The sequence below is a fragment of the Stenella coeruleoalba genome (genome assembly GCF_951394435.1).
Source record: "Stenella coeruleoalba genome assembly, chromosome: 18".
In the NCBI taxonomy this organism is placed as follows: domain Eukaryota; kingdom Metazoa; phylum Chordata; class Mammalia; order Artiodactyla; family Delphinidae; genus Stenella; species Stenella coeruleoalba.
In genome coordinates this window covers 25,045,671-25,070,813 of record NC_137164.1, presented here as the reverse complement: position 1 = coordinate 25,070,813, position 25,143 = coordinate 25,045,671, and the positions used below count along the sequence as shown (strand labels likewise).

Below are 25,143 nucleotides of genomic sequence, written 5' to 3'. Positions count from 1 at the left end.
GCTAATAAGACTGTCTAATTTTCACTTTTACTAATTTAATAATTTTCAGTTATATAAATATTTATAAAACATGCAGAATTATTGTTACCTAATTATTATCTGTTTTTCAAATTAAGATTTTATCTAATTTCATAAAACTAGTCTTGCCAGTAATTATAGTTGGTTTCTTCTGCAATTAAATATACCAAAATAGCTATAGTATTGGTGTAACTTTGAGCTTTGTTTGTTTGTTGTTTTTTTTTTTTTTGCGGTACGTGGGGCCTCTCACTGTTGTGGCCTCTCCCGTTGCGGAGCACAGGCTCCGGACGCACAGGCTCAGCGGCCATGACTCATGGGCCCAGCCGCTCCGTGGCATGTGGGATCTTCCTGGACCAGGGCACGAACCCGTGTCCCCTACATCGGCAGGCGGACTCTCAACCACTGCGCCACGAGGGAAGCCCTGTTTGTTTGTTTTTTAATTCCTGCTATCCAAAGACTGCTACATAGCATTAAGTCTTTTAGGAGGAAAAGGCCCTTTTGACCTCCAAGTAGATACCCAGCTTGCCCAATGATGACAATGCTTCTACCTCAGTAAACTTGATGTACTGAATCCTTATAAAGATAAAATAACATATAACTATAGAGTTAGATCTGAGTGAGCTCAACGCACAGCTTCCCTTACCAGCTCTATGATTGTGGGTAAGTCACTGAGCCTATATTTGCTCTTAAGTAGAGCTGATCCTGTACTCTGTGAGTTCATGATGGTCATGTGTCTCTAAAGTTCCCCAAACAGTGCCTGGTACATATTAGATGCTTAACCAATTATTTCTTGTAAGTTCTTTTATTACTTGTGTGAAATAAAGACAAGGAAAAAGTAGTTTTTTTCATTAGTGCTGGAAAGAACCCTGTAATTAATGAGGGACTATACATACTGATTTTCCCTCAACAATTTCAGTTTATATCTGGATCAATGTGATTATTAATAGAGCCCCCTTTACTCTTAAAACTTTCCCAGTTGAACAATAAATTTTCGAATCCCTGTCCCTTTTATTAAACTATAAATAGAGAGTAACTGCAGATAATTAGAACTGCTATCATTTTACTAAAAGCCCAACAAACCACTTGGTGGCAGTAGAGTTCAACTGAGTTTTTTTTTTCCCCTTATTATAAAATGACAAATTATATTCATTCAGATCTTTGCCATATTATTCCACTTTATGAAGATCCCAGGGAAATTTTGTGATAAATAAATTTCAGGAAATCTCATGTGTGCCCATTACAATGTTTTCTGAAACTGGTGTTGGTTAAATTTTGAGTCCTCAGAAAGTATTACCAGTTCTTAGGTCTCTTTCCATTGGGGCTGTAGTTTATACATCTAGTGAATCCAGATTGCTTGAATTTAATTTCTGAAAGATAATAGCAAGACCTTTGGGATCTCTTATTTATTATCTTCTTGATCAAGTGATGGTGTGAAACAGATGCAGTGTTGTCACTTAATATACTGTAAGTGACAGGAAACATTATATTGGGAATATTCTTCTAAATAGAATTGGTAACTAAATAACATGACTATTAAAATGTGTTGAATAGAATCCAGATGGGAAAAACCTGATGATTTCATTCCACACTCTGGCGATCTGCTTTCTAGTAAAGTCAATGAAAAGTCACTTGGCACCCTAGAAGAGTCCAAATCATCAGATTCACATAATGATTCTGATGGGGAACAAGAAGCAGAAAAGGGAGGAAAAAAAGGAGAGGTCTCTACAGAAACGCAAAAGCTAAAAATAAAGTTTAAGGTAAGTTCTAGATTTACTCTTTACAACAGTTTGTTAATTTATGAAAAGATCTACAGACTTTCTTCAGCTTTCTGGTAGAAGATAGAAATAAAACCAAGAGATGCATTTTGGCACCCGGATAAATGGTTGTATCATTTATTGATATCTATTTGATAACAATATAGTAAATTCATTTTTAGACCTCCTAAGTTTGAAATGCCTCTGTAACATTCAGAGAGCTGTCTGAACACGCAAGTATGAATGTCTAGTCTAGAAATGTTAATTTGAGTATCATCAACATACTGGTAGTAATTTAAGTCAGAGTGGGTGAAGTAACCTAGGAAAATGACCTTGGGGAATATTAAACATTTAAGTACAGGAGAGAAAGAGGAGCCCACAAGGCAGAATGAGGAAAGAATGATTAGGAAGGTATGCTGAGAAGCAGAAGAATTCAGTATCCCAGAAGCCAAAGGAGTAGAGAACATCAGGGATTAACTAGGTCTAGAAAAGGAAAAATGTCCATTGAATTTTGCAGTAAGGAAGTCCTTGATATCCTTCTAGCAGTTATACCAGAGTTTTAGGTGGGAAAACTCAGATTACAGGAGGATGAAAAGTGGTTCACAGTGTATATGTGGTTTGGAGATGTAATGAAAAGTAGAAATTAGATGATAAGATGGTGGCTACATACTGACTTTTAATTGTGAGAGATTTGTGGTGGTGATGTTTTCCTTAAGAGGGACTCCAAAGGAGGTAGAAACGGAATACCAACAAGGGTAAGTGGATAGGTTGGTCTTGAACAAGGAATAAACTCATTTTCTGTAAGAAGGTAAGGTTTTCATTTTCTGTAAGGTATGACTATGGATGATTTGCTGCCAGGAAAGAAGAGTCCTGCCTTTTAGCCTCAATTTACTCATGTATAAAGAAATCAAGATTGCTTGCTGAGAGTGAGAAGCTTTGGGGAGCTTGACAACATTAACAGACTAAAATAATCACTGAGCCAGGGTGGGAGAAGAAATGAAGTAAGTAAGAGGATTGACAGGTGGTGGTGCTAAGTGCCCAACCATGGTGGGAAAGTAGAACAGACATTTTAGTAGTGTTAATAGTATAGCTAGTATAGTATAGCTAGTATAGCTAGTCCTCCTGCTTTTGTGACCTTTCCAGGAACACTCAGGAGCCTGGGTGCCAAAGCAGACAAGATACACAGCATTGATCCATGGTTGAGTACTGGCCTGAGAGGTGAAGGAATATCCAGGATGCTGGAGAGAGGGCACTTCCAGCCTTACCTAGGGTCTTGTCATTGCCTGCAACTTCTCAACCTACCCCATAAATCTTGGTGGAACTTAGGGTGAGGAATGTATCCAGTTTATAGAAGAGCAGCAGGAAAGCTCTTGTGTAGTAGATATCTTACAATGTTTATAGTGAAATTCAGGTAACCCAGCATCCAACGTGGGACAGATATTATTAACTTCAAGCAAACAAAATATTACAAAACACAGATAAACAAAAAAGGACAAACTATAATCCTGCCGTTTCCCAGAGCAATCAGTATAATACCTTGATGTTTTTGGTCTATAATTTTCTATTCAGACTTGTACATTGCTTTAAACAAGGTATGGAGTCATACTATAATAAGGTTTTATTATCACTTTCCAATTTAATCTGTCACAAAGACATCGTTAAGTCTTCTTGTACTAAAATAATGGATGGATAGTATTCCATGATATGAATATAAAATTATTAATTCAGCCCTGTGGAGCTGAATATGTATTTTGAATAATCACTAAGGGGACCAGGAGAAGAAATAACTGGAGACACATTACTAAGCAGTGTTAAAGTCTCTGCTGAAATTGGATGTCATAAATTCTGAAATCTCATCAGTTTGTATGGTTGTGTGATTTTTTTTGTTAACACTTGACAAACTAATGGTTGGATAGATTTGTGTTGGAGATTTTTAGGTCCTACGCAATAGACAGGCATAGGGACAAAGATATTTTAAGGGTGCTAGCAAAAGAATGTTTATAACGTGATTCTCTGTGGGCTGGGGCCTGATAACGAAGAATGTAAAGTCTAGATGAGACTAACAAACTCAGAACACAGGAAATTAAGGTAGTAGAGATGGTAATGATGTTGGATAGGAGGTATTGTAGAAGTAAGCGAGCCAGAAAGCCAAAAGAATAACATTGTGGTCAGAGGGTGGGCTTTTGGAGTTTATGATTTCGTAAGTGGGGCATTTTTGAGTGATGACCTCATTCAAATTAAAAGGAACATAAGTGTGAGGATCTAATATTTGAATACTACCTATGCACCAGGTACTACATATGAGGAGAATATCTTATTAGGCGGCTGAAATATAGTGAAGGCCAAAGTCATTGGTTTTGTGGGTCACAAAACTGAGGGTAGGGAATTTTTAAGCTCTGGGATGACAAGAGTTTTGGTTTTTTGTTTTGTTTCGTTTTTATTAGAGTATAGTTGCTTTACAGTGTGGAGGACAAGAATTTGAACAGAGAGAACATACAGAGTTGCCAGAGTCATCACTTGATATGGAGAAATGGGGACTTCCCTGGCGGTCCAGTGGTTAAGACTCTGCGCTTCCAATGCAGGGGCGTGGGTTCAGTCCCTGGTTAGGGAACTAAAATCCCACATGCCACATGGCCAAAAAGTAAATAAATAAAGGAAAAAACATACATACAATTAAGTGTGAACATTAAAAAATATATATATGGAGTAGTGGCCAGAGGTCATTAGATCATGAGAGGAAGAATGGAAGAGAACTATATAGAAGGTGGTGTGAGCCTCAGAGGGGGAGGCATGTATTGCATGACCTCACTTTAAAAATGTCGTGGCCTGGAAGCAGTCAGGTTGGCTAAGAGAAAGCTGATGCTGTCTCCTACTTCTGTGATACCAGCAGCATAAGGGAATGAGTTAACATCCATTCAAAGAATTGCAAACGAAACAGTGTTCCAGGACTGCCACCCATGGTTGTGCAAGTTTACGAAGAGGCTGAAATCTAATGCATGGTCCACATGCTAAACCGGGCCACGGGGCTTTGTTATCCCAGATGATAAAAGCACCAGCCCTCTCCAGGGGCTCCTTGGGAGCTATTTCTACCTCAGGGGTGTGTCTTTTTCCAATTTCACATCATTACCAGTTGTACAGGCCAGTGAGGTTTTGGCAGTGTCCTCAACATGAAGATGGATTTCAGTTAACACTAATTTGTTGAGGGAGTTCTTTAAATAGATAATGGGTATAGAAGGGTCCAGCGACATGGCATTAAATTCAAAAGGGGCACAGTATAAAGGGAGGTCACTGTTGGACATGTAAGTAAGGAGAGAAGCAGTAAAGTGGAGAAGAGAGGATAAAAAGGCCAGTGTATGTCTCTGAGGGGGGGTAGAACATTAATAGGATCGTGTTATATTATTTTAAAAAACAGCCTTGGCCATGATGTGTTAGCATTTTAGACTTAATGAAAAACCTAATCAAGCATTAAAGGAGTTCTTTTATGTACGTTTGTTGTATTACATGCAAATTTGAACTGCTGAGTTAATGTATTATTTATAAATCAATACCAAGACTACGTTAAAGAAATTTTTGGTCCTGGCAGTTTTGCTTGAAGTTTGTTATTTCTTAACTTTGACATTTCAGGAAAAAAATAAAAATAGTGATAAAGGAACTGAACCAGAAACACAGAAAGAAAAAAATACCCAAGGGAAGAATTCATCAGGTCCAAGTGAAGAAAAACCCAAAGCTCATAAAAAATCAAACCCATATGGAGAATGGCAAGAAATTAAACAAGAGGTTGAGTCCCAGTAAGTACCTGAAACTTAATGCCACTGTTATTACAGGTATTTTACGTCCCATTACTTCCATAAATTGCAGTACCTCATTTCAGGAATAAGGTGCTCATTAAAAGTGTAGCTCATTTCCTTTACTTCTAGAATGGTTTTGTTTTTTCTAATTAAATATTTTAAAATGTAAGCTAAGGTTTATTTTTTTAAAGTAAACTAATGATTGTTTTAATTCTTACTTAGACATGACCTTTCTATTGACCACACATTCCCACACTAACATACCATACACACATGTGCATTCTCACACTCAACCATCGTTATTCTATCAGAGAAACAAATACCTGCATATTCAGTACATGCTTCATGGGATCTATCTAAAGGCAAGAAAAAAGCTCTTGTTTTGTTACTGTATTGAAAATGGCCTGTGACACTTAGCTAAGTTTTTAAGTTTTTATTCAAAAAATGGCAGTTTTATCAACTAAACAAGATCATGGTAAAGATGATACCTGGTTTACATTTACATACATATCAATAGCTGATATGTTTTCATATCAGCTATTGTCTTAGGATCATTTACACAATGAAAGGAAAATGTCACCCCCACCTTCACACATTGGTGTTTCTTAAATGCTTAAAAAATATCTTCAGGTGGGAAAAAAGTATTTATATGAATTAAGCAGTTTTTCTCCAAACATTAATGCTTTGAAATGGTAATGTAACATAACTGTTCCATGCATACTTCTAAAGTGAAATTATTCATTGTTAAAACTGTACTTTAGGGGACTTCCTTGGCGGTTCAGTGGTTAGGACTCTGCTTCCACTGCTGGGGGCCTGGGTTTGATCCCTGGTCGAGGAACTAAGATCCCGCGTACCGTGCGGGCAGCCAAAAAAAAACAAACCAAAAAACTGTACTTTAATGAAAAGGTCATGTTTTTTCAGAAGACGGAGTAATACAAGTTTTGGACAGCTTTATATACTGTTCTAATAAGAATTGATTCATTAGTGATATTGTACCATAATATAGCTTTGAACTATTAAAATGTTTTTATTAAATATTCAGCTCTTATTTTACTTAATGAAATATTAGGAAATGTGTATTTAATGCTACATAGTGCCAGGGACCGTAAGTATATTGACTGTATATGTTGAAGTTGCAGAAATAACAGACTGCATTGATTACTTCAGCCCCTAAGTGATTTCCTAAGTGACTTACAATAGGAGGATGGCCTTCCTATGCCAATATCTCCTGTACTTCAAAGTTGAGATTTCTTAAAATTTGAGTATTTTGTTTTCCATGTGATAAGTTTACCGTAAAGCCATTATTCTTAACAGCAGCCAATTTAATATGTGATGGATTGTGTCTGACTTCCTAAGTAGATTTACTGGTGAGGTTGAAACATTTTTTTCATATACCTGTATTTATCAGTGTTTTGTATTTACTCTTCTGTGAATTGTCTGTTCATAGTCTTTGCATATTTTTCTATTGAAGTATTAGTCTTTCCTTACTTGCATAAGATCCTTATGTAGTACAGACACTAACCATTTATTAGTAGTAGTTATGGTGGATTTTCCACATTTGTAGTTTGACTTTTAATTGTGCTTATAATGGTTTTAGATGTGTAGAACTTTCTAATGTTTAGTCTGATTTCTTTTCCTTTGTGATCTGTTTTATTGATACTACCCTTTTTCATCCAAAAGTCAAGTTTATACTTGTATCTCCTCCTGGTTTGTGTGATCTTACTTCTTTTTTATGTAATTATTATTATTTTTTTAATTAATTAATTTATTTTTGGCTGTGTCGGGTCTTCGTTGCTGCACACAGGCTTCTCATTGCTGTGGCTTCTCTTGCTGCGGAGCACAGGCTCTAGGCACACAGGCTTCAGTAGTTGTGGCGCTCGGGCTCAGTAGTTGTGGCTTGTAGGCTCTAGAGCACAGGCTCAGTAGTTGTGGCGCGCAGGCTTAGTTGCTCCATCCACAGCATGTGGGATCTTCCCTGACCAGGGATCGAACCCGTGTCCCCTGCATTGGCAGGCGGATTCTTAACCACTGTGTCACCAGGGAAGCCCACATTTTTATGTAATTATTTAATCCATCTTTTATGTAGTTATTTAATCCATCTTTAATAATTTTGATACATTGTATGAGATGAGATTTTTAAAATTTATTTATTTATTTATTTATTTTTAATTTTTTTGCGGTATGCAGGCCTCTCACTGTTGTGGCCTCTCCTGTTGCGGAGCACAGGCTCCGGATGCACAGGCTCAGTGGCCATGGCTCATGGGCCTAGCCGCTCCGCGGCATGTGGGATCTTCCCTGACCAGGGATCGAACCCGTGTCCCTTGCATTGGCAGGCAGATTCTTAACCACTGTGTCACCAGGGAAGCCCACATTTTTATGTAATTATTTAATCCATCTTTTATGGAGTTATTTAATCCATCTTTAATAATTTTGATACATTGTATGAGATGAGATTTTTTAAAAATATTTATTTATTCTTTGGCTGCATCGGGTCTCAGTTGTGGCTCGCGGGCTCTTCATTGCAGTGCGTGGGCTTTTCCCTAGTTGTGGCATGTGGGCTCAGTAGTCGTGGCACACAGGCTCAGCAGTTGCGGCAAGTGGGCTTAGTTGCACCTCAACATGTGGGACCTTAGTTCCCTGATTAGGGGTCGAACCGGTGTCCCGTGCATTGTAAGACGGATTCTCAACCACTGGACCACCAGGGAAGTCCCAAGATGAGATTGTAAAATAATTTTTTATCTTACCCGGCAAACCGATTTTGCCAGTACCATTCTTCCCCATTTTAAAGTGGCATTTTGTTTTAATCTTGTGTTTAATTCTTAAATTTATCAGTTTGTTTCTGGCTACCTATTCTGTTCCATTGGTCCATCTATCTTTGTGACAGTACCATAAAGCCTTAATTATTATGATTTAACTATATCCTTTTATATGGTATGTTCTGATATCTGGTGGTGTATCCCTGTATTTTTTTTTTCCAAATTTTCTTAAGTAGTCTCTTCCCATTTTTTCCATGTTAATTAAATCATTTGCAAGTGTTCAACAATATTTATATAAATATTACAAATAAATTATACTTGTTGAATTTGGCAAAAATTGATGTTTTCAATATTTCATAGTTTCATCAAAAAATGTTGTACATGCCTCTTTTTACTCAAGTCATTTTGTAGTGTAAGTCTCATGCTTGCATTTCTTGAATGTAAGCTAAGTAGCCACTTAGTCTACTTGATTCATTTCTGTAACCCCAGGACTAAAAACAGTGACTGGCACATAATAGGTGCTTAGTACATGTTTATTAAGTACCTGAATAAGCTTTTATATATTTTGCTATTTTTAATTGCAGATTTAGTCCATTTTTTCCATTATTTTGTAAACCAGTAATTGTGGTGTGAAAAAGCCTATGTGTCCAATTATGTTGCTGATTATTTTATTATTTTTAAGACTTACTCTTTTGAGTCTTGGGTTTTCCATGTAGAAACTTGTCTGCAAATATTTTTTATTTTTTTCTGTTGATACTACTTCCTATTTATTTCATGTCGTATTTATTTTAGTTACATTTTTAAGCCCAATGTTATATAATAATAAGGGGAGTGGGCATTTCTACACATCTGTTTTGTTGCTGATATCAATAGAAATGTCTCTAAAATTTATATTGAGGATTATATTGACTATTGGCTTAAGATAGATAATCTTTATTATGTTAAGGAAGTGTGCTTTATTTCTGGATTGTTCAAGGATTATTACCAGAAATATATTTTGGTGAATTTCAGTAGCCATAGCGCTGATGTGGAAAACTGATTGGGAAATGGTGGTCTATGGTTTAGTTTTGTTTTTGTTTGTTAAATGTATGATAATTTTATGAGATTTTTGTATCTGACTTATGCTAAATAAAATGGATTAGGTAGCTTTCCATTTCTTTAATGTTCTAAAATGGTTAATAGTTTCCCTGGGATTAGAAAGTTTTTTAAAAAAATCACTAGTAAAATCTTCTGGTCCTGGAGTTCTAGTGGGAGGTAAGTTTTGATAGCTTTTTTAGTCTCTTGGATACTATCTATGTGACATTAGGCAAGTTGCCTAATCTACATGAGCCTCAATTTCTTCATCTGTAAAATGGGATAATAATAGTTCCTGCCTAATTTCTAATTTATTGTGAGGAATAAATTAGAAAAAAACAAGTTAACACATTTATCACTGTGTTCATACTTGGTACCTAGAACACCTAAGCACTCAGTCACTGTTACATGCTGCAGCTGGTGTTAGGGGGGGCAGGGGTAGGAAATAGCTTCAGCTAGTCAGTTTCTGTAATTCATATTTTCCCCTAAAATCTTGTGTTTCATCAAGGGCTTAAAATTTAAAACATATGGTAATACATTAAACTTCCTGTATGTTAAAATTTTTCAATTTTTAAATCCTTTCACATTGTAAACTTTTTTATTCTTTTGGGATGATATTTGTTAAAGAATTTTTTTCCAGCTGTGTTAAGATACTATGATTTACATATAACGTGTAAGTTTAAAGTGTGCATAGGAATTCCCTGGTGGTCCAGTGGTTAGGACTCCACACCCTCATTGCCGAGGGCCTGGGTTCAATCCCTGGTTGGGGAACTAAAATCCCACAAGCCGCATGGTGCAGCCAAAATAAATAAATAAGTAAAGTGTGCAGTGTGTTGATTTGATTGACATGTTGCAAAATGACTACCACAATAGTGTTAGCTAACACCTCCATGTCACACTTAATTACCATGTTTCTGTTTGGTTGGTTGGTTGGTTTTTTTGTGGTGAGGACATTTAAGATCTAGTCTCTTAGCAGTTTTGAGGTATATAACACAGTATGATTACTATAATCACCATCCTATAAATTAGATTCCCCCAAATAGTCTTACAACTGGAAATTTGTACCTTTTGCTCAATCTCCCCATTTCCCCCATTCTTCAGACCTGGTAACCACTTCTGTAACTCTTGTTTCTGTAAGTTTGGATTTCTTCAATTTCACATATAAATGGTATCATATAGTATTTGTCTTTCTCTGTCTTATTTCACTTAGCACAGTGCTGTCAAGGTCCCTCCATGTTGTCACAGATGGTAGATTTCCTTATTTCTCATAGCTAAATAATATTCCACTGTATGTATCTACCACATCTTCTTTATCCATATCTTGGCTACTGTGAATAATGCTGTAGTGAACATGGGGGTGCAGGTATCTCTACAGGATCCTGTTTGTATATCCTTTGGATGTATATGCAGAGGTGGGAATCTTGGATCATATGGTAGTCCTGTTTTTAATATCAGGAACCTCCATACTGTTTTCCATAGTGTCTGTACCAATTTACATTTCTACCAACAGTGCTGAAGGTATCTCTTTTTCTCCACATCCTTACCAACACTTGTTATCTCTTGTCTTTTTAATACTAGCCATTCTAACAGGTATGAGGTGATATTGCAGTTTTCATTCACATTTCTCTGTCAATTAGTGATGTCAAGCATCTTTTCATGTACCTTTTGGCCATTTGTATGTCTTCTTCAGAAAATGTCTATTCATTTTCTCTGCCCATTTTTTAATTGGATTCTTTGGGGTTATTTTGTAATTGGGTTATGAGTTTTTCATATATTTTGAATGTTAACCCTTTAGCAAATATATGATTTGCAAATATTTTCTTCCATTCTGTACGTTTCCTTTTCATTTTGTTGATTATTTCTTCTGCTGCCCAGAGCTTTTAGTTTGATATAGTCCCACTTGTTGATTTTTGTTTTTGTTGACCATGCTTTTGGTGTCATATCCAAAAAATCATTGCCAAGACGAGTGTCAGGTAGAGCTTTTTTTAAATGTTTTCTTCTGGCAGTTTTACAGTTTCATTTCTTATGTTTAAGTGTTTAATAAACTTTGGGTTAATTTCTGTGAGTGATGTGATATGGGGTCCAATGTCATTCTTCTGCATGTGGTTACCCAATTTTTCCAACACCAGTCATTGAAGAGAATATATATTCCCTATTGAATAGTCTTGGCTCCTTTGTCAAATGTTAGTTGACCCTACATGTGAGCGTTTATTTCTGGGCTCTCAGTTCTTTTCCATTGGTCTATGTTTCTGTTTTTATGAGAGTATCATACTGTTTTGATTACTAAAGATTTGTAGTATAGTTTGAAATCAGGAAGTGTGATGCCTCCAGCTTTGGTCTTCTTTCTCAGGATTGCTTTGACTGTTTGGGGTCTTTTGTGGTTCCTATAAAAATTATAGGATTGTTTTTCTATTTCTGTGAAAAATACCATTGGAATTTTGATCAGGATTGCATTGAATCTACAGATGGCTTTGAGTAGTATGGACATTACAACAATATTAATTGATCTGATCCATAAACACAGGATATCTTTATTTGTCTGTGTCTTCAATTTCCTTCAGTGTCTTGTAGTTATCAGCATACAGACCTTTCACCACCTCAGTTAAATTTATCACTAAGTGTTTTATCATTTATGATGCATTGTGAATGGGATTGTTTTCTTTTTTCTTTTTCAAATGTTTTGTTGCTAGTGTATGCAAATGCAACTGCTTTCTGTATTTTGATTTTGGTTTTGTTTTTGGCCACTCTGTGCAGCTTGCAGGATCTTAATTCCCTGATCTGGGATCGAACCCGCGCCACCTGCAGTGGAAGCGCAGAGTCTTAACCACTGGACTTCCAGGGAATTTCCTGTATTTTGATTTTGTATCCTGCAAATTTACTGAATTTATTGAGTAGTTCCAACAGTTTGCTGGAGGGGGAGGGGGGCATGGGGAGTCTTTAGGGTTTTCTATATGTAAGATCATCTTATCTACAAAGAGAGATAATTTTACTTCTTTTCCAATTTGGATGCCTTTATTTTTTCTTGCCTGATTGATCTGGCTAGGACTTCTAGTACTATGTTGAATAGGAGTGGCAAGAATGGGCAGCCTTGTCCTGTTTGCGATCACAGAGAGAAAGCTTTCAGTCTTTCACCATTGAGTATGATATTGGCTGTAGGTTTGTCATATATGGTCTTTGTGATGTTATGTTCCTTCTATTCCCAAGTGGTTGAGTATTTTTATCATGAAATGATGTTGTATTTTGTCAAATGTGTTTTCTGCATCTGTTGAGATGACCATAAGATTTTTATCTTTCTTCAATCAATATCAATTGATTTGCAAATGTTGAACCATCTGTCCTTACATCTCAGGGATAAATCTCACTTGATCATGGTGTATGATCCTTTTAATGTGCTGTTCAATTCAGTTTGCTAATATTTTGTTGAGAATTTTTGCATCTATATTTATCGAGGATATTGGTCTATAGTTTTCTCTCCTTGTAGTGTCCTTATCTGGCTTGGGTATCAGGGTAATGCCAGCCTCCTGTAATGAGTTTGGGAATATTCTCTTCTGTTTTTTGGAAGAGTTTGAGGAGGATTGACGTTAATTATTCTTTAAATGTTTTATAGAATTCTCCAATGAAACCATCTGGTCCTGGCCTTTTTTGTGTTGGGAGGTTTTTAAGTATTGGTTCAGTATCCTTCCTTGTCACTGATCTGTTCAGATTTTCTGTTTATCACAATTCATTTGGTAGGTTGTATGTTTCTAGGAATGTATCCATTTCTTCTAGGTTATCCAATTTGTTGGTGTATAATTCTTCACAGTAGTCTCTTTCAATCCTTTTTATTTCTGTGGTATCAGTTTAATGTCTCCTCTTTCTTTTCTGATTTTGAGTCTTCTCTTTTTTTCTTAGTCTAGGTAAAAGTTTGTCAAATTTGTTTTTCTTTTCAATAAACCAGCTTTTAGGTTTCTTATCTTTCCTATTCTTCTGGTCTCTATTTCATTTATTTCTGCTCTGATCTTTGTTATTTCCCTCCTTCTGCTACTTTGGGCTTAGTTTGTTCTTTTTCTAGTTCCTTGAGGTGTAAAGTTAGGTTGTTTTTTTTAGATCTATCTCTTTCTTAATTAGGCATTTATCAAGTATAAACTTTCCTCTTCGAATTGCTTTTGCAGCATCCTATAGGATTTGGTATATTGTGTTTCCATTTTCATTTGTTTGAAGATATTTTTTGAGTTCCTTTGATTTCTTTTTTGTCCCATTAACTGTTCAGGAGTGTGTTAACTTCCATATATTTGTGAATTTTCCATCTTTCTTCCTGTTATTGATTTCTGGTTTTTTACCATTTGGGTCAGAAAAAAATACCTGGTATGATTTCAGTCTTCTTAAATTTGCCAAGATTTATTTTGTGACCTATTAGGTGATCTGACCTGGAGAATGTTCTGTGTGTGCTTGAAAAGAATGTGTATTCTGCTGCTGTTGGACGGAATGTTCTCTATATGTCTGTAAGGTCCATTTGGTTTAAAGTATTGTTCAAGTCCGATGTTTCCTTGTTGATTTTCTCTCTGGATGATCTATCCATTGTTGAAAGTGGTTTATTTAAGGCTTCTGCTGTTACTGTGTTGTTGTCTATTTCTCCCTTCATACCTGTTAGTTTTTGCTTAATATATTCCAGTGTTGGGCACATATATATTTAAGGTTGTTACATCTTCTTGATGAATTGACCCCCTTATCATTATATAATGACTTTCTTTGTCTCTTGTTACCATTTTAGGCTTAAAGTTTATTTTGTCTGATATAAATATAGTTACCCCTGCCCTCTTTTGGTTTCTGTTTGCATGGAATATCCTTTTCCATTCCTTAACTTTGAGCTTATGTGTGTCTTTAAATCTGAAGTGAGTCTCTAGTAGGCAGCATATAGTTGGTTCTTGTGTTTTTATCCATCCACCACTCTGTACCTTTTGATTGGAGAATTAAATCTGTTTACATTTAGATTAATATACATAAGGACTTAATTAATGTCCTCTTATTGGTTTGGGGCAGTTTTGTAGTCCCCTTTTTCCTTTTTTTCTCTCTCCTTTTTGAATTGATGAGTTTCCATAGTGGTGTGCTTTTATTTCCTTCTCTTTATCTTTTGTGAGTCTATTTTAGGTTTTTGCTTTGTAATTACCATGCTGCTTATATGAAAGATCATATATATATGACAGTCTGTTTTATGCTAATAACAACTTTGGTTGAATACAAAAAGTACCTTTTCACTTGCCCCCCATTAATGTTTTATTGAAGCATAGTTGATTTACAGTATTATTTTGATGTCACAATTTACATCTTTATATATTGTGTATACATTAACAAATTGTTTTAGCTATAGCTATTTTTAATACCTTTGTCTTCTAACCTTTATACTAGAGTTAAGTAGTTAACAGGACACCATATTATATTATTAAACTGGTTTGTATCTGACTCTGTGCTTACCTTTACCATTGTTTTGTGTGTTTTCATGTTGGTAATTAGCAACCTTTCAGCATTTCTCATAAGGCACTTTTAGTGATGATGAATACCCTCAGCGGGTTTTTTTATTTTTGGGAGGAAAGTCTTTATCTCACCTTCATTTATGAAGGACAGTTTAGTTTGGTAAAGTATTTTTGGTTAGCTTTTTTTTTTTTCTTTCTTTCAGCACTTTGAATATTTCATCCTGGTCTCCACTGAAATATCTGCTGTTAGCCTTATGAAATTCCCTTGTATGAGAGAAATTCTTTTTTCTTGCTGCTTTTAAAATTCTTTGATTTTAGACAGGTTTAATAAAATGTGTCTTGGAAAAGATCTTTTTGGATTGAAATTTTGAGGTGACCTACTAACTTCAACTTGGACCCATAAATCTCTCCCCACATTTTTCAAGTTTTCATCCATTGTCTTTTTTTTCTTTTTTGGCCACACCATGTGGCTTGCAGGATCTTAGTTCCCCGATCAGGTATTGAACCTGCGCCCTCAGTAGTGAAAGCAGAGTCCTAACCACTGATGCACCAGGGAATTCCCTCAGCCATTATTTCTTTAAATAATCTTTCTGCCCCTTTTTCCATCTCTTCGTCTTCTGAGACTCCAAGGATGCATACATTAGTTCTCTTGATTGTGTCCCAAAAGTCCCATAGGGTTTCTTCATCCTTTTCACTCTTTTTTTTCTCCTCTGACTACAGAATTTCAAATGATCTGTCTTCAAACTCACTGATTCTTCTGCTTGGTCGAGTCTGCTGTTGAAGCTCTCTATTGAATGCTACAGTTCAGTCATTGTACTATTCAGCTCCAAGATTTGTTTGGTTCTTTTTTATGTTTTTTTATCTCTCTTGAATTTCTCATTTTGTTCTTCTGTTGTTTTCCTGATATCATTAAATTGTTTGCCTGTATTCTCTTATAGTTCTCAGTGCATCTGTAGAACAGTTTTTTTGAATTCTTTGTTGGATGGTTCCTGGTCTCAATTTCTTTGGGCTAGTTACTGGAAGTTTACTGTATTCCTTTGGTAGAGGCATTTTTCCCTGATTCTTGGTGAACCTAGCAGCCTCGTGTAGGTGTCTACACATTTGAAAAAGGAATAACCTCTTGTAGACTTTATAGACTAATGTCACTATGGGAAAACTTCCACCTGCAGGTGGGGCACACTGGAGCAGGTCTGGTGGTACCGGCCACCAAGGAGGCATGTGGCAGCAGTGGGGCTGGGGGGTTGTCATCACTTTAGCTCAGGTCACTAGAATCCAACAACTGCGTGGTTCTTGGCAAACACTGCAAGGGTTCCACAGTGGCTGCAAGGGCTGTTGGGGTCCTCAGCAGCACTTCCAGGTCCAGCAGCTAGAGACCAGGACAGGCAGTGGTGGTGGCCGGCTCTGGTGGTGAAATGCACTCGGCTGCGGGGCCAGCTATAGATGCCTGTGTATGTAGTGGTCAGGGCCAGTTGCAGACACACAGTAGTAGGGGCCAGGCAGGCAGCAAAGGGCCAGAGTCAACTACACGTTCACTGACAGCTTCAGGGACCCTGGCTGTCGGGGTGCTTTCCCATGGCTGCACAATCTTCCCCTGAGGGTAAGCACTGCAGTAGAGGCTGGTGATGGGTGTCAGGGCAGCACCATGCAAGTGCAGAGTTGGTGGGGCTAGCCCCAAGCATGCAAATGGCAGTGGGGTCAGCCATGGGAGTCTAGGCTGCCATCTTGCACAGAGGCCTGAGCTGACTGCAGTGTGGTTCCTGGGCTCTGGCAGTGGCAAGGGCAAAGGGACTGAGGCAGCTGACATAAGTGAAAGCTAATAGCTGTGCAGCACAATACCTGGTGAAATCTGCAGGGCATCTGAAGCAGCTGTGATGTCTGTTGGTTCTTTCTTCAGTGGCAAAAGCTGCTTTGTTTGCCTGCAGAGCAGATCACTGTGAACTGCAATCACTCCCACTGCATGGCTGTTCTTGGTCGTCCCTGATTTTTTTCCTTGTTCCTAGCAGTCTCTATAGGTCTCACCTTCGCCATTGTGGCTGGAGTGAAACCTAAGCAGGACCTTCCTGCAGTGGCCCAAAAGGCTGCATCAGCTGGTCACCCACCCACTCTTCTTTTCATGTTGAGGGGTACTGTTTCCAACTGGGAGGTTTCCTCTTGTCTCTGAGTGGTGTCAGCTCGGGGGATGGGATGATGCAGGCAAAGTGAAGTTGTCTTTCTTATCTTTTTTTGCAATTATTCTCATTGTATTTTGTTCCACTGTGTTGCTTAAATTTCTTAAATGGACTCCAGAGCTCTCCTAGAGCTGTTTTTCTTCGTGGGTAGCTATCTAATTGTTGATCATTTTGTGGGAATGAAGACTGGGGTCTCCACTAAAGGCTTTTTAAATTTGTTTTTCCTTAATGAATCAGCTCTTACTTTTAACTGTGTATTTTATTACATATCCATTTATTAATGGATTTTCTGTTTCTTCATTTCTACTTTTGTAATTTTCTTCCCCTGACTTTTCTTAAGTTTCTTTGTGTTTGTTCTTTCTTCAGATGAACACTTAAGACTATTGACAGGAGGTAAGGAAGGGGTCTGTTCTTATTTCTTAATGAAAATAATCAAAGCTGTATTGTCTCTGAATATAATTCTGTCCATATATCACATAAACTTTGGGTGATGATTCCTTGATTTCATTGTTTTGGGAACAATTTAATATTGTGTTTTTGCTTACTCTTTTTTGACTTGGTGGTTTTCCAAAAGGACTTATTTTTAAATCTCTACATAGGTGGAAGTTTTGGGGTTTTTTCCCCACCTTTATTACATTGTGTTCAGGTATTATAACCTTTACAATTTTTACATTTTGAATTTGGAAATGACCGTGGTTTTGAGGAAGTGTTTGTGTAATTATTTTTTGTAACTGTTCTAAAGTTATTTGAAAAGAAGGTGTATTCTCTGTAAGATATTTTATTTGCAGACTCTTTTCTTTCAAATACAAACTTCTTTTCCTCTGATTATGTCACACAGGTGTATATCCTACTTCACTGCCACTTCTGTTAGCTTCCACTTAGGAATTCCCTAGGACCATGATTTCAAAAATGGACTCTTTTTCTATTTCATCTCTCCCGTAATCCCACTTAAGAAGTAATACTATGACTTGATCACTTTATCAAAATACAACACAAAACACCAAGATTGTGAAATTAAATGAGTCTCTCATAGATTTTGTTGGACAGAGATTCATTTGTCCAGCGACCAAACCCTACTGTTCTTCATTACTCAAAATCTTTCTCTGCTTGGCTAATGGAATTTCTTAGTTTCACCCAGAAGCAGAGTGGTCTAGGGGGAAGAATATAGGTTTTAGATCAACACAGGCCTGGGTTTTAATCCAAATAATATTACTACCGTAACAGTTGAGTTGACCAAGTTATTTAACTTCTCTCTAAGCCTCAGTTTCCACTCCTGTAAAAACATAAAAATACAAAGCCAAGAATGAATACCCCATCAACTTTAGGGGCTGCTGGCCTTCTTGGAAAGCACCATTGTTGGCAATCTAAGGGAAGATAGGGAAGTAGGAAAAGCAAACAAAAATGGCATTTAACATATATTTTTAATACAATAAAGTTTGGAAGGCGTCTCTATTCAAAACAAATCAAATTTAGGACCTGTTCCAGTGAGAATTCCTATTTCTTGCATCCCCTCATCAGATTTTGAGGAAATGTTGTATAACATCATGATCTACTAAGATAGCTTCTTCCTCAAGTTTTATATTATATATAATAGTTTTTGGTTTTGGTTTTTCTAGTTTTGAACTATCCATTACTGATTTGAAATTTTCCTTGTTCTTATATCCTTTGTACTTATGTTCTTTATTTTGTTTTTTGCAATCCTAGCAAATTCCTAACTATTGTTACATTTTTAAAAATTACTACAATGCTTAGAGACCTCTTTTAAACCTGTTTTTTAACCCATGTATATATAGGTTGGAACATAAAAAGATCTCTCAATTCTACCGCCACAGACCTTTCTACATGGTCTGTGTGAGAGGGAAGCAAATTTGTTATCATGTACTTTAAGATAATTGAACTGAATAGCATATATTAAATTCTAAGCAAACACCTAAAAATCATGTTATCTCTAAACTGCAGTTGTCAAGAGCCGTAGTTGATGAGAAATCACTGTGAATGTCTCTGACTTTTGTCTCTGCTTTCCTCTGACTTGACTGCCTTTCTCACAGGCTCTCCCCACTTGATAGCAAAGCTTTAGGCTTATATCATACTTACAGTTAGAGATCCCAGCAAAAAAGAGGTGCTGCTTTGCGACTTCCAAAAGTGATCCTGCTTAGCTTTCATCACATACCCAGTTCCTATTCCTGAGCTAACCACTGTGAATTCTGACTGGACCTGAACTAAATTAAGCTCAAAACTCAGAAGGGAGAAGAGGTGGTTCCCAAAAGGGAAAAAAAGTTAAAAGGTGTTCTAGTGCTAAAAAAGACACTAACTAGAAGACCCCAAATAAAGAGAGAATATTTCTATTCCAGGTGCCTAGTGCATTGTCTGGTTTATAGTAGACATTCACTATATAGCTGCTGTTATTAGAGTTAACTACTACTGTAGATCTACCATAACCTTTCACACTTCTCCTGGCCTCCAGGAAAGGTTTTTCTCCCTTTATTTCCAAGAATCAAGATGAATGACTACATTACCTGGGTTCTTCTGAGATTGAGGAGTGTAGATCTGTATAATCTTCACTCTTCTTAGATGGGGTTTCTCAACTGGGAAATATAATATCTGGGACTTCTAACATTTAAATCATACCTTTACTTTTTATTCCCTTTTCTCTATTGTCATCACTCTTCCTTTCATGCTGACCAGGTAATCTTTTGGTTCCAAGTGATAGAAACTTGAGTTACCTTAAATTGAAAAGAGGTTATTAGTTCAAAGATTCCCAGAAAGGTTCTACCGACAAGTCGTAGGAGGGGTAGGAATTGGGCCTCACGAATTATTGGAACCAGGCCTGAAACACTGGCAGGATTCTCCATCTCCCATCCTACTTTTCTTTGTATGCCAGCCTTACTCTCTATCTCTGCGGAACTCCTTTCTCTAAATAGGATATATGGTTCCCAACAGGTTTTACATTCTTAGCCACTAGAGTATTAAACATAATGGTCTTTCTGGTCCATGTTCAAAAAGCTCATGGGCGGGACTGATGGGTATGGTGTGACTTACTTACTCTTTCACAAACCAGTTGACTATGTAGACGGTAGGGTACTATGATAGGTTCATATTAATTAGGTACTGAGCTCTGTACTAGTCGTCTGATTATTCATACTAACCAAGTGGATAGTTGAAGGGCTAGTCCTAGAAAAGAGATGCTAGGCAAACAGTCTCACGGAGTCCGCTACACCAGAACATTGGGATTCCATGGTTTTCGTCTTGTGCTGTGTAAGCCTTCAGAGTCCTTGTCAGTCCACAGCAAAATCCGTTTCCAAGGATACTTCTCATTTATCCACCTGTGTAACTTATACTGCTAATCATAAGTACAAGCATTTCCGTCAGTGATACACCCAACAGGAACAAAAGAATAGATGGGACTTTTCCTCATGTGTCCACATAAACAGGTGCTCAGTATCTTAAATAATATTATAAAATCAGTGTTTTAAAATAGTTTCCTACTCCCAAACGACCAGCTTCTAACTTCTATTATTATCATTAGAAAGAAGACCTTGAGGCTTTGGTGGGCTCACACATTAGGTGAAAGTTTATCTTACTCTGTCAAATAATGGTTCTATTTTTACTTTCTGTTCTAGTGAGAAGGTAGATTTGGAACTTCCAAGCGCTGAGAATGAATATGTATCAACTTCAGAGGCTGATGTTGGTGGGGAACCCAAAGTGGTTTTTAAAGAAAAAACAGTGACTTCTCTTGGAGTCGTGGCAGATGGAGTGGCCCCAGTCTTCAAAAAGAGAAGAATTGAAAATGGAAAATCTAGAAATTTAAGGCAACGAGGTGATGATCAATAACTGTAAAAAAAGCTTTTTGTACGGGCTTTTTGGACAGAATGGAGACAATACATCTTAAAAGCTCCTCTCTATTTATTTTACAGTACTTAAATGCTAAAAATTTAGACTTATTCTAAAGGTAAAATAAATCTTTTTTCATGTGAAATTGATTTTTGTTCCTAAAATGGAAGCCTACCGCATTGCATTGTAATACAGTGTATTATGTTCAGTGTCTAAAAATTGCTAATTATGTCATAAGATGCTATGTATCTGTTATTTAAAACATGGAAAAGAAAGGCCTTTATTCCATTCTTACTCATATGAACATACTTGTACTGCACTGAAAATGCATTACTTTTGCATGCAGATATTATCCAAGAAATAAGAATTAGACCACATAAGAGAAGATTCACAGCCCGTGATGAGTCAGTCCTGAGGATCCTGTCAGAAGAACTGATGTGGAAAGTGTATGCATACCGGCTTGCTTTATTCAGTTTAACATCAAGGGCCAAGAACCAGGACTGAAGCTTAGGTCGTGCTTAATATGGAATGAAAATCGAACCAAAGGTAGAAGGGTGTATCTGCCTGGTTCAATGCAAAGCAACAACCATTGCTTAAGCATTTTTGCCTTGAGCCAGGCACTGTGCTAGGAACTGGAGATGTAAAGGTGAGCAAGACATATCTCTATTCTTCACGACTTCTCATTCTGACGGAGTCCTTTTTTCCCGTCATGTACTCTGTGTAGCGGCCTTATATGTACTGGATAATATTTTTTAGGGTTTATTTGAAACTGTGTAGATGAAGTCTTGAACAAAAATAGCAAGGTCTCTGACTTCAGTAAAAGGTTTCAGTGTTCCTTTAGACAAATTGGAAATTTTCCATTTCCTGGTGAAGTTTCTTAAAAAGTGGCATTTTCTTATTTAATCCATTTGAAGTAGGTACCTTCCCTTTATTATTCCAAATTCTTAAAATTATATTTTTTATAAATTGTACAGTAGTTAACATTTGGTAGTATTTGTCTTTTTAAGGTTACTAGTGTACATGTAAGAAAATTATAGCTTATTAAAAACTTTATGAAAGAGTAAATTAAATATATTTTTTTTTCTTCTAATACTGATCAGTGTCAACTTAGCATTGGTGAGACAGATAGTATTTGGAGACTTGTCTTTATATTTGTTCAGTATACTTACTTGGCTATTTCACGAATGTATAGTGTTACAGAGAAGTATTTTACATTCTCCAAGCCCATTTGTCATCTAGCTAATAAGCAGTGCACTTTGGTGCTTGACTCTCCTCAATTGGAAAAGATAATAAGATATAAATGGAGTACTGCTATATTTTACCCACATATTTAGCTCATACAAAATAAACAATCTGAGGACATTTTTAAAACCACACCTCATTATGTGAAGTGTTTCTCTTTGATGCATTCTTTAAATTATCTCCTTTACCTTTGTAACAAGACAGTATTCTCAGAAGTTTAAAGGCAGTTCACCTTAAACTGAAACTGGTTTTAAGGATTGCTCAGAAAAGACTTGACAAACACAAAAATTTTAGTAAATCAAATCATGAGAAATAATACTTTTCTATTTGCTTTGAAAGAATAAGTAGAGAATATACCAGCTTCAATTACTGGATTTTTGCAGAAGTTAAATATTTGATATCATGTCTACCATTACACCTTTCTATTATATTGTTTTGCCTATATTTTTGTATGGTTAGGAGATTATAAAGTCAATGTATTTTTATTATATATAAATATTCTAAACAATAGAGAAATAAGTGTTTAAAAAAAAGTCCCAGTAATCTGACCCCTCCCCCATGGCCACTGTGGGTTTTTGTTTTGTTTTGTTTTGTGGTTTTTTTTGCTAAGCATGTTAATATTGTGGGTATATGTGGATAACCCTTATGACACCTGGATCTATGAGGTCTGGTTTCTGGATGAAATCATATTCAAAGAAGCATAATCCAAACAGTCAAAAGCAGTTTTTGTTTTTTAATGCAATTTTTATAACTTCTGAAAACTGTACTGGAGAAAACAACCAGATTTTTAAGTATTGAAAAACTGTAATAATTAAAATAGTATGGTACTTGCTCACCCATCATACATAAACTAGAGTTTGTTTCTGGTTGTCTGTTATTGTACCAGCACCACACTGGTTTCATTATCGTGTTTTCATAGTATGTTTTAACATCTGGTGAAGCAGATACCCTCATAGTACCTTTCGGTTTAAAAATGTTCATATCTATTCATTATTTCAAGTTGCCACCTCTGCCTTCCCCCCAAAACTCTGTGATCCCATACCACACCTACTGAGTTGGTAATAGCTGGCATAATTGTTTTTCACATTGATTCTTCTCATCTATCAACATTGTCCTTTCAGTTAGTCAGTTTTCTTAGGTCTCTCTAAAGTTGTGTAGTTTTCTCTCTAATGGGCCCTATTCGTTTCTTAAAATGTAAGCTTTCTGAGGGCGCCCACATCGTAAGTACATGGCATACTGTAAGCAGTTAATATTTTTTAGTGAATGAATGAGAAAATAGAAGAAAAAGAGCAAAAAAAAGAAATACAGATGACTCAAAACTACAAGTGGATGTCATTTTTCACCAGATTACCAAACATCAATTTGTTAATGTTGGTGAAGTTGTGAGAAAATAGGTGATCTTGTACACTATTAAAGTATATGCATTAATCTTTTAAATTTTTCTGTATTTTATTATGTTTTTACATCTCAAAAAGTTTGCAGGCTGAGAGACTTCTTCTCCCAAGGTTAGCCCTTCTTAGAACAAAGGGCCTGCCCAGGAGCACATCTTTCACATACAAACCAGCCAATTCCAAGTCTGTGGCCCCAACCACCTCCTTATCTAATTCTCACACACCAATAAAATATTCCCTCTGCTCTAAAATCATCCCAGGGCCAGATACCAGGCAACTAGAGGCCACTTCTATAGCCCAGAGACCACTTGAATTGTTCAAACGAGCCAATCCTAAACTTTACTCTGCCCTACGTCGCCTCTTCCAAACAAACTCTGTTGAAGACATTGGCCTAGACTTTCCCCTTGCTCCCGTCTTCTGCCAAATCTGGTGTTTCCCCTGTAGCCCTGAGTGGCACATGATCACCTCCTCTCTGAGATCTGTGAGTATAATAAACTTCCTCCTCCCAAGCCTCATTCTCGTCTCTTGTGGCCACACCTACTTTTACCATTCCATATCCAACATGCACATTTGTAGAACAGTACACATGGATACAACTTCTAATAGAGAAAGTTTTCAAAATACCAAAATTTGGGCTTCCCTGGTGGCGCAGTGGTTGAGGGTCTGCCTGCCGATGCAGGGGACGTGGGTTCGTGCCCCGGTCCGGGAAGATCCCACAGGCCGCGGAGCGGCTGGGCCCGTGAACCATGGCCGATGAGCCTGCGCATCCGGAGCCTGTGCTCCGCAACGGGAGAGGCCACAACAGTGAGAGGCCCACGTACCGCAAATAACAAACGAAACAAAACAAAATACCAAAATTTAAAAGCACGTATCTATTAACTGGGTAATTCTGCTTCCAGAAATTTATTATAGGTATTCTCACACATGTTAGAAATGACAGGCCTAAGGCTAATCTTATTTCTAAATAAGCAATTTGAAAAAACCTTAGGGTCTATCAATATAAAACTGTTAAATCGGTTGCATTTCTTTATACTAACAGTGAAATTCAGAAAGGGAAAGTAAAAGAAAATCCCTTTTAAAATCACATCCAAAAAAAGGAAAATACTTAGGAATAAACCTGACCAAGGAGGTGAAAGACTTACAAGCTGAGAACTATAAAACATTAATAAAAGAAATTGAAGGTGATTTAAGAAATGGAAAAATATCCCATGCTCTTGAATGGGAAGAATTAATATTGTTAAAATGCTCATACTACCCAAAGCAATCTACAGATTTAATCTTATCCCTATCAAATTACCCATGACGTTTTTTACAGAACTAGAACAAATAATCCTAAAATTTATATGGAACCATAACAGACCCAGAATTGCCAAAGCAATCCTGAGGGAAAAAAACAAAGCAGGAGGCATAACCCTTCCAGACTTCAGACAATACCACGGTTATTGTACAATTACTACGAAGCTACAGTAATCAAAACAGTGTAGTATCGGCACAAAAACAGACGTGGACCAATGGAACAGAACAGAGGCCAGAAATAAACCCACACACCTTCAGTCAATTAATCTTTGACAAAGGAGGCAATAATATACAATAGGGAAAAGAGTCTCTTCAGCAACTGGTGTTGAGAAAGCCTGACAACTGCATGTAATCAATGAAGTTAGAACACACCCT

The 25,143-nt window shown here is 36.8% G+C and overlaps 1 protein-coding gene across 1 annotated transcript in view; it reads left to right on the top strand.

The window, feature by feature from the left end:
* Positions 1-21,344, top strand: part of WBP4 (WW domain binding protein 4) — a 31,369-nt gene extending 10,025 nt beyond the window's left edge. Inside the window, exons 8-10 of the mRNA XM_079903210.1 lie at positions 1,570-1,775; positions 5,397-5,560; positions 20,629-21,344. Of these exons, the coding sequence (XP_079759336.1) occupies positions 1,570-1,775; positions 5,397-5,560; positions 20,629-20,839 (581 nt within the window). The 3' untranslated portion in view covers positions 20,840-21,344. The remainder of the gene's footprint in view (positions 1-1,569; positions 1,776-5,396; positions 5,561-20,628) is intronic.
* The last annotated feature ends 3,799 nt before the right edge of the window (positions 21,345-25,143 follow it).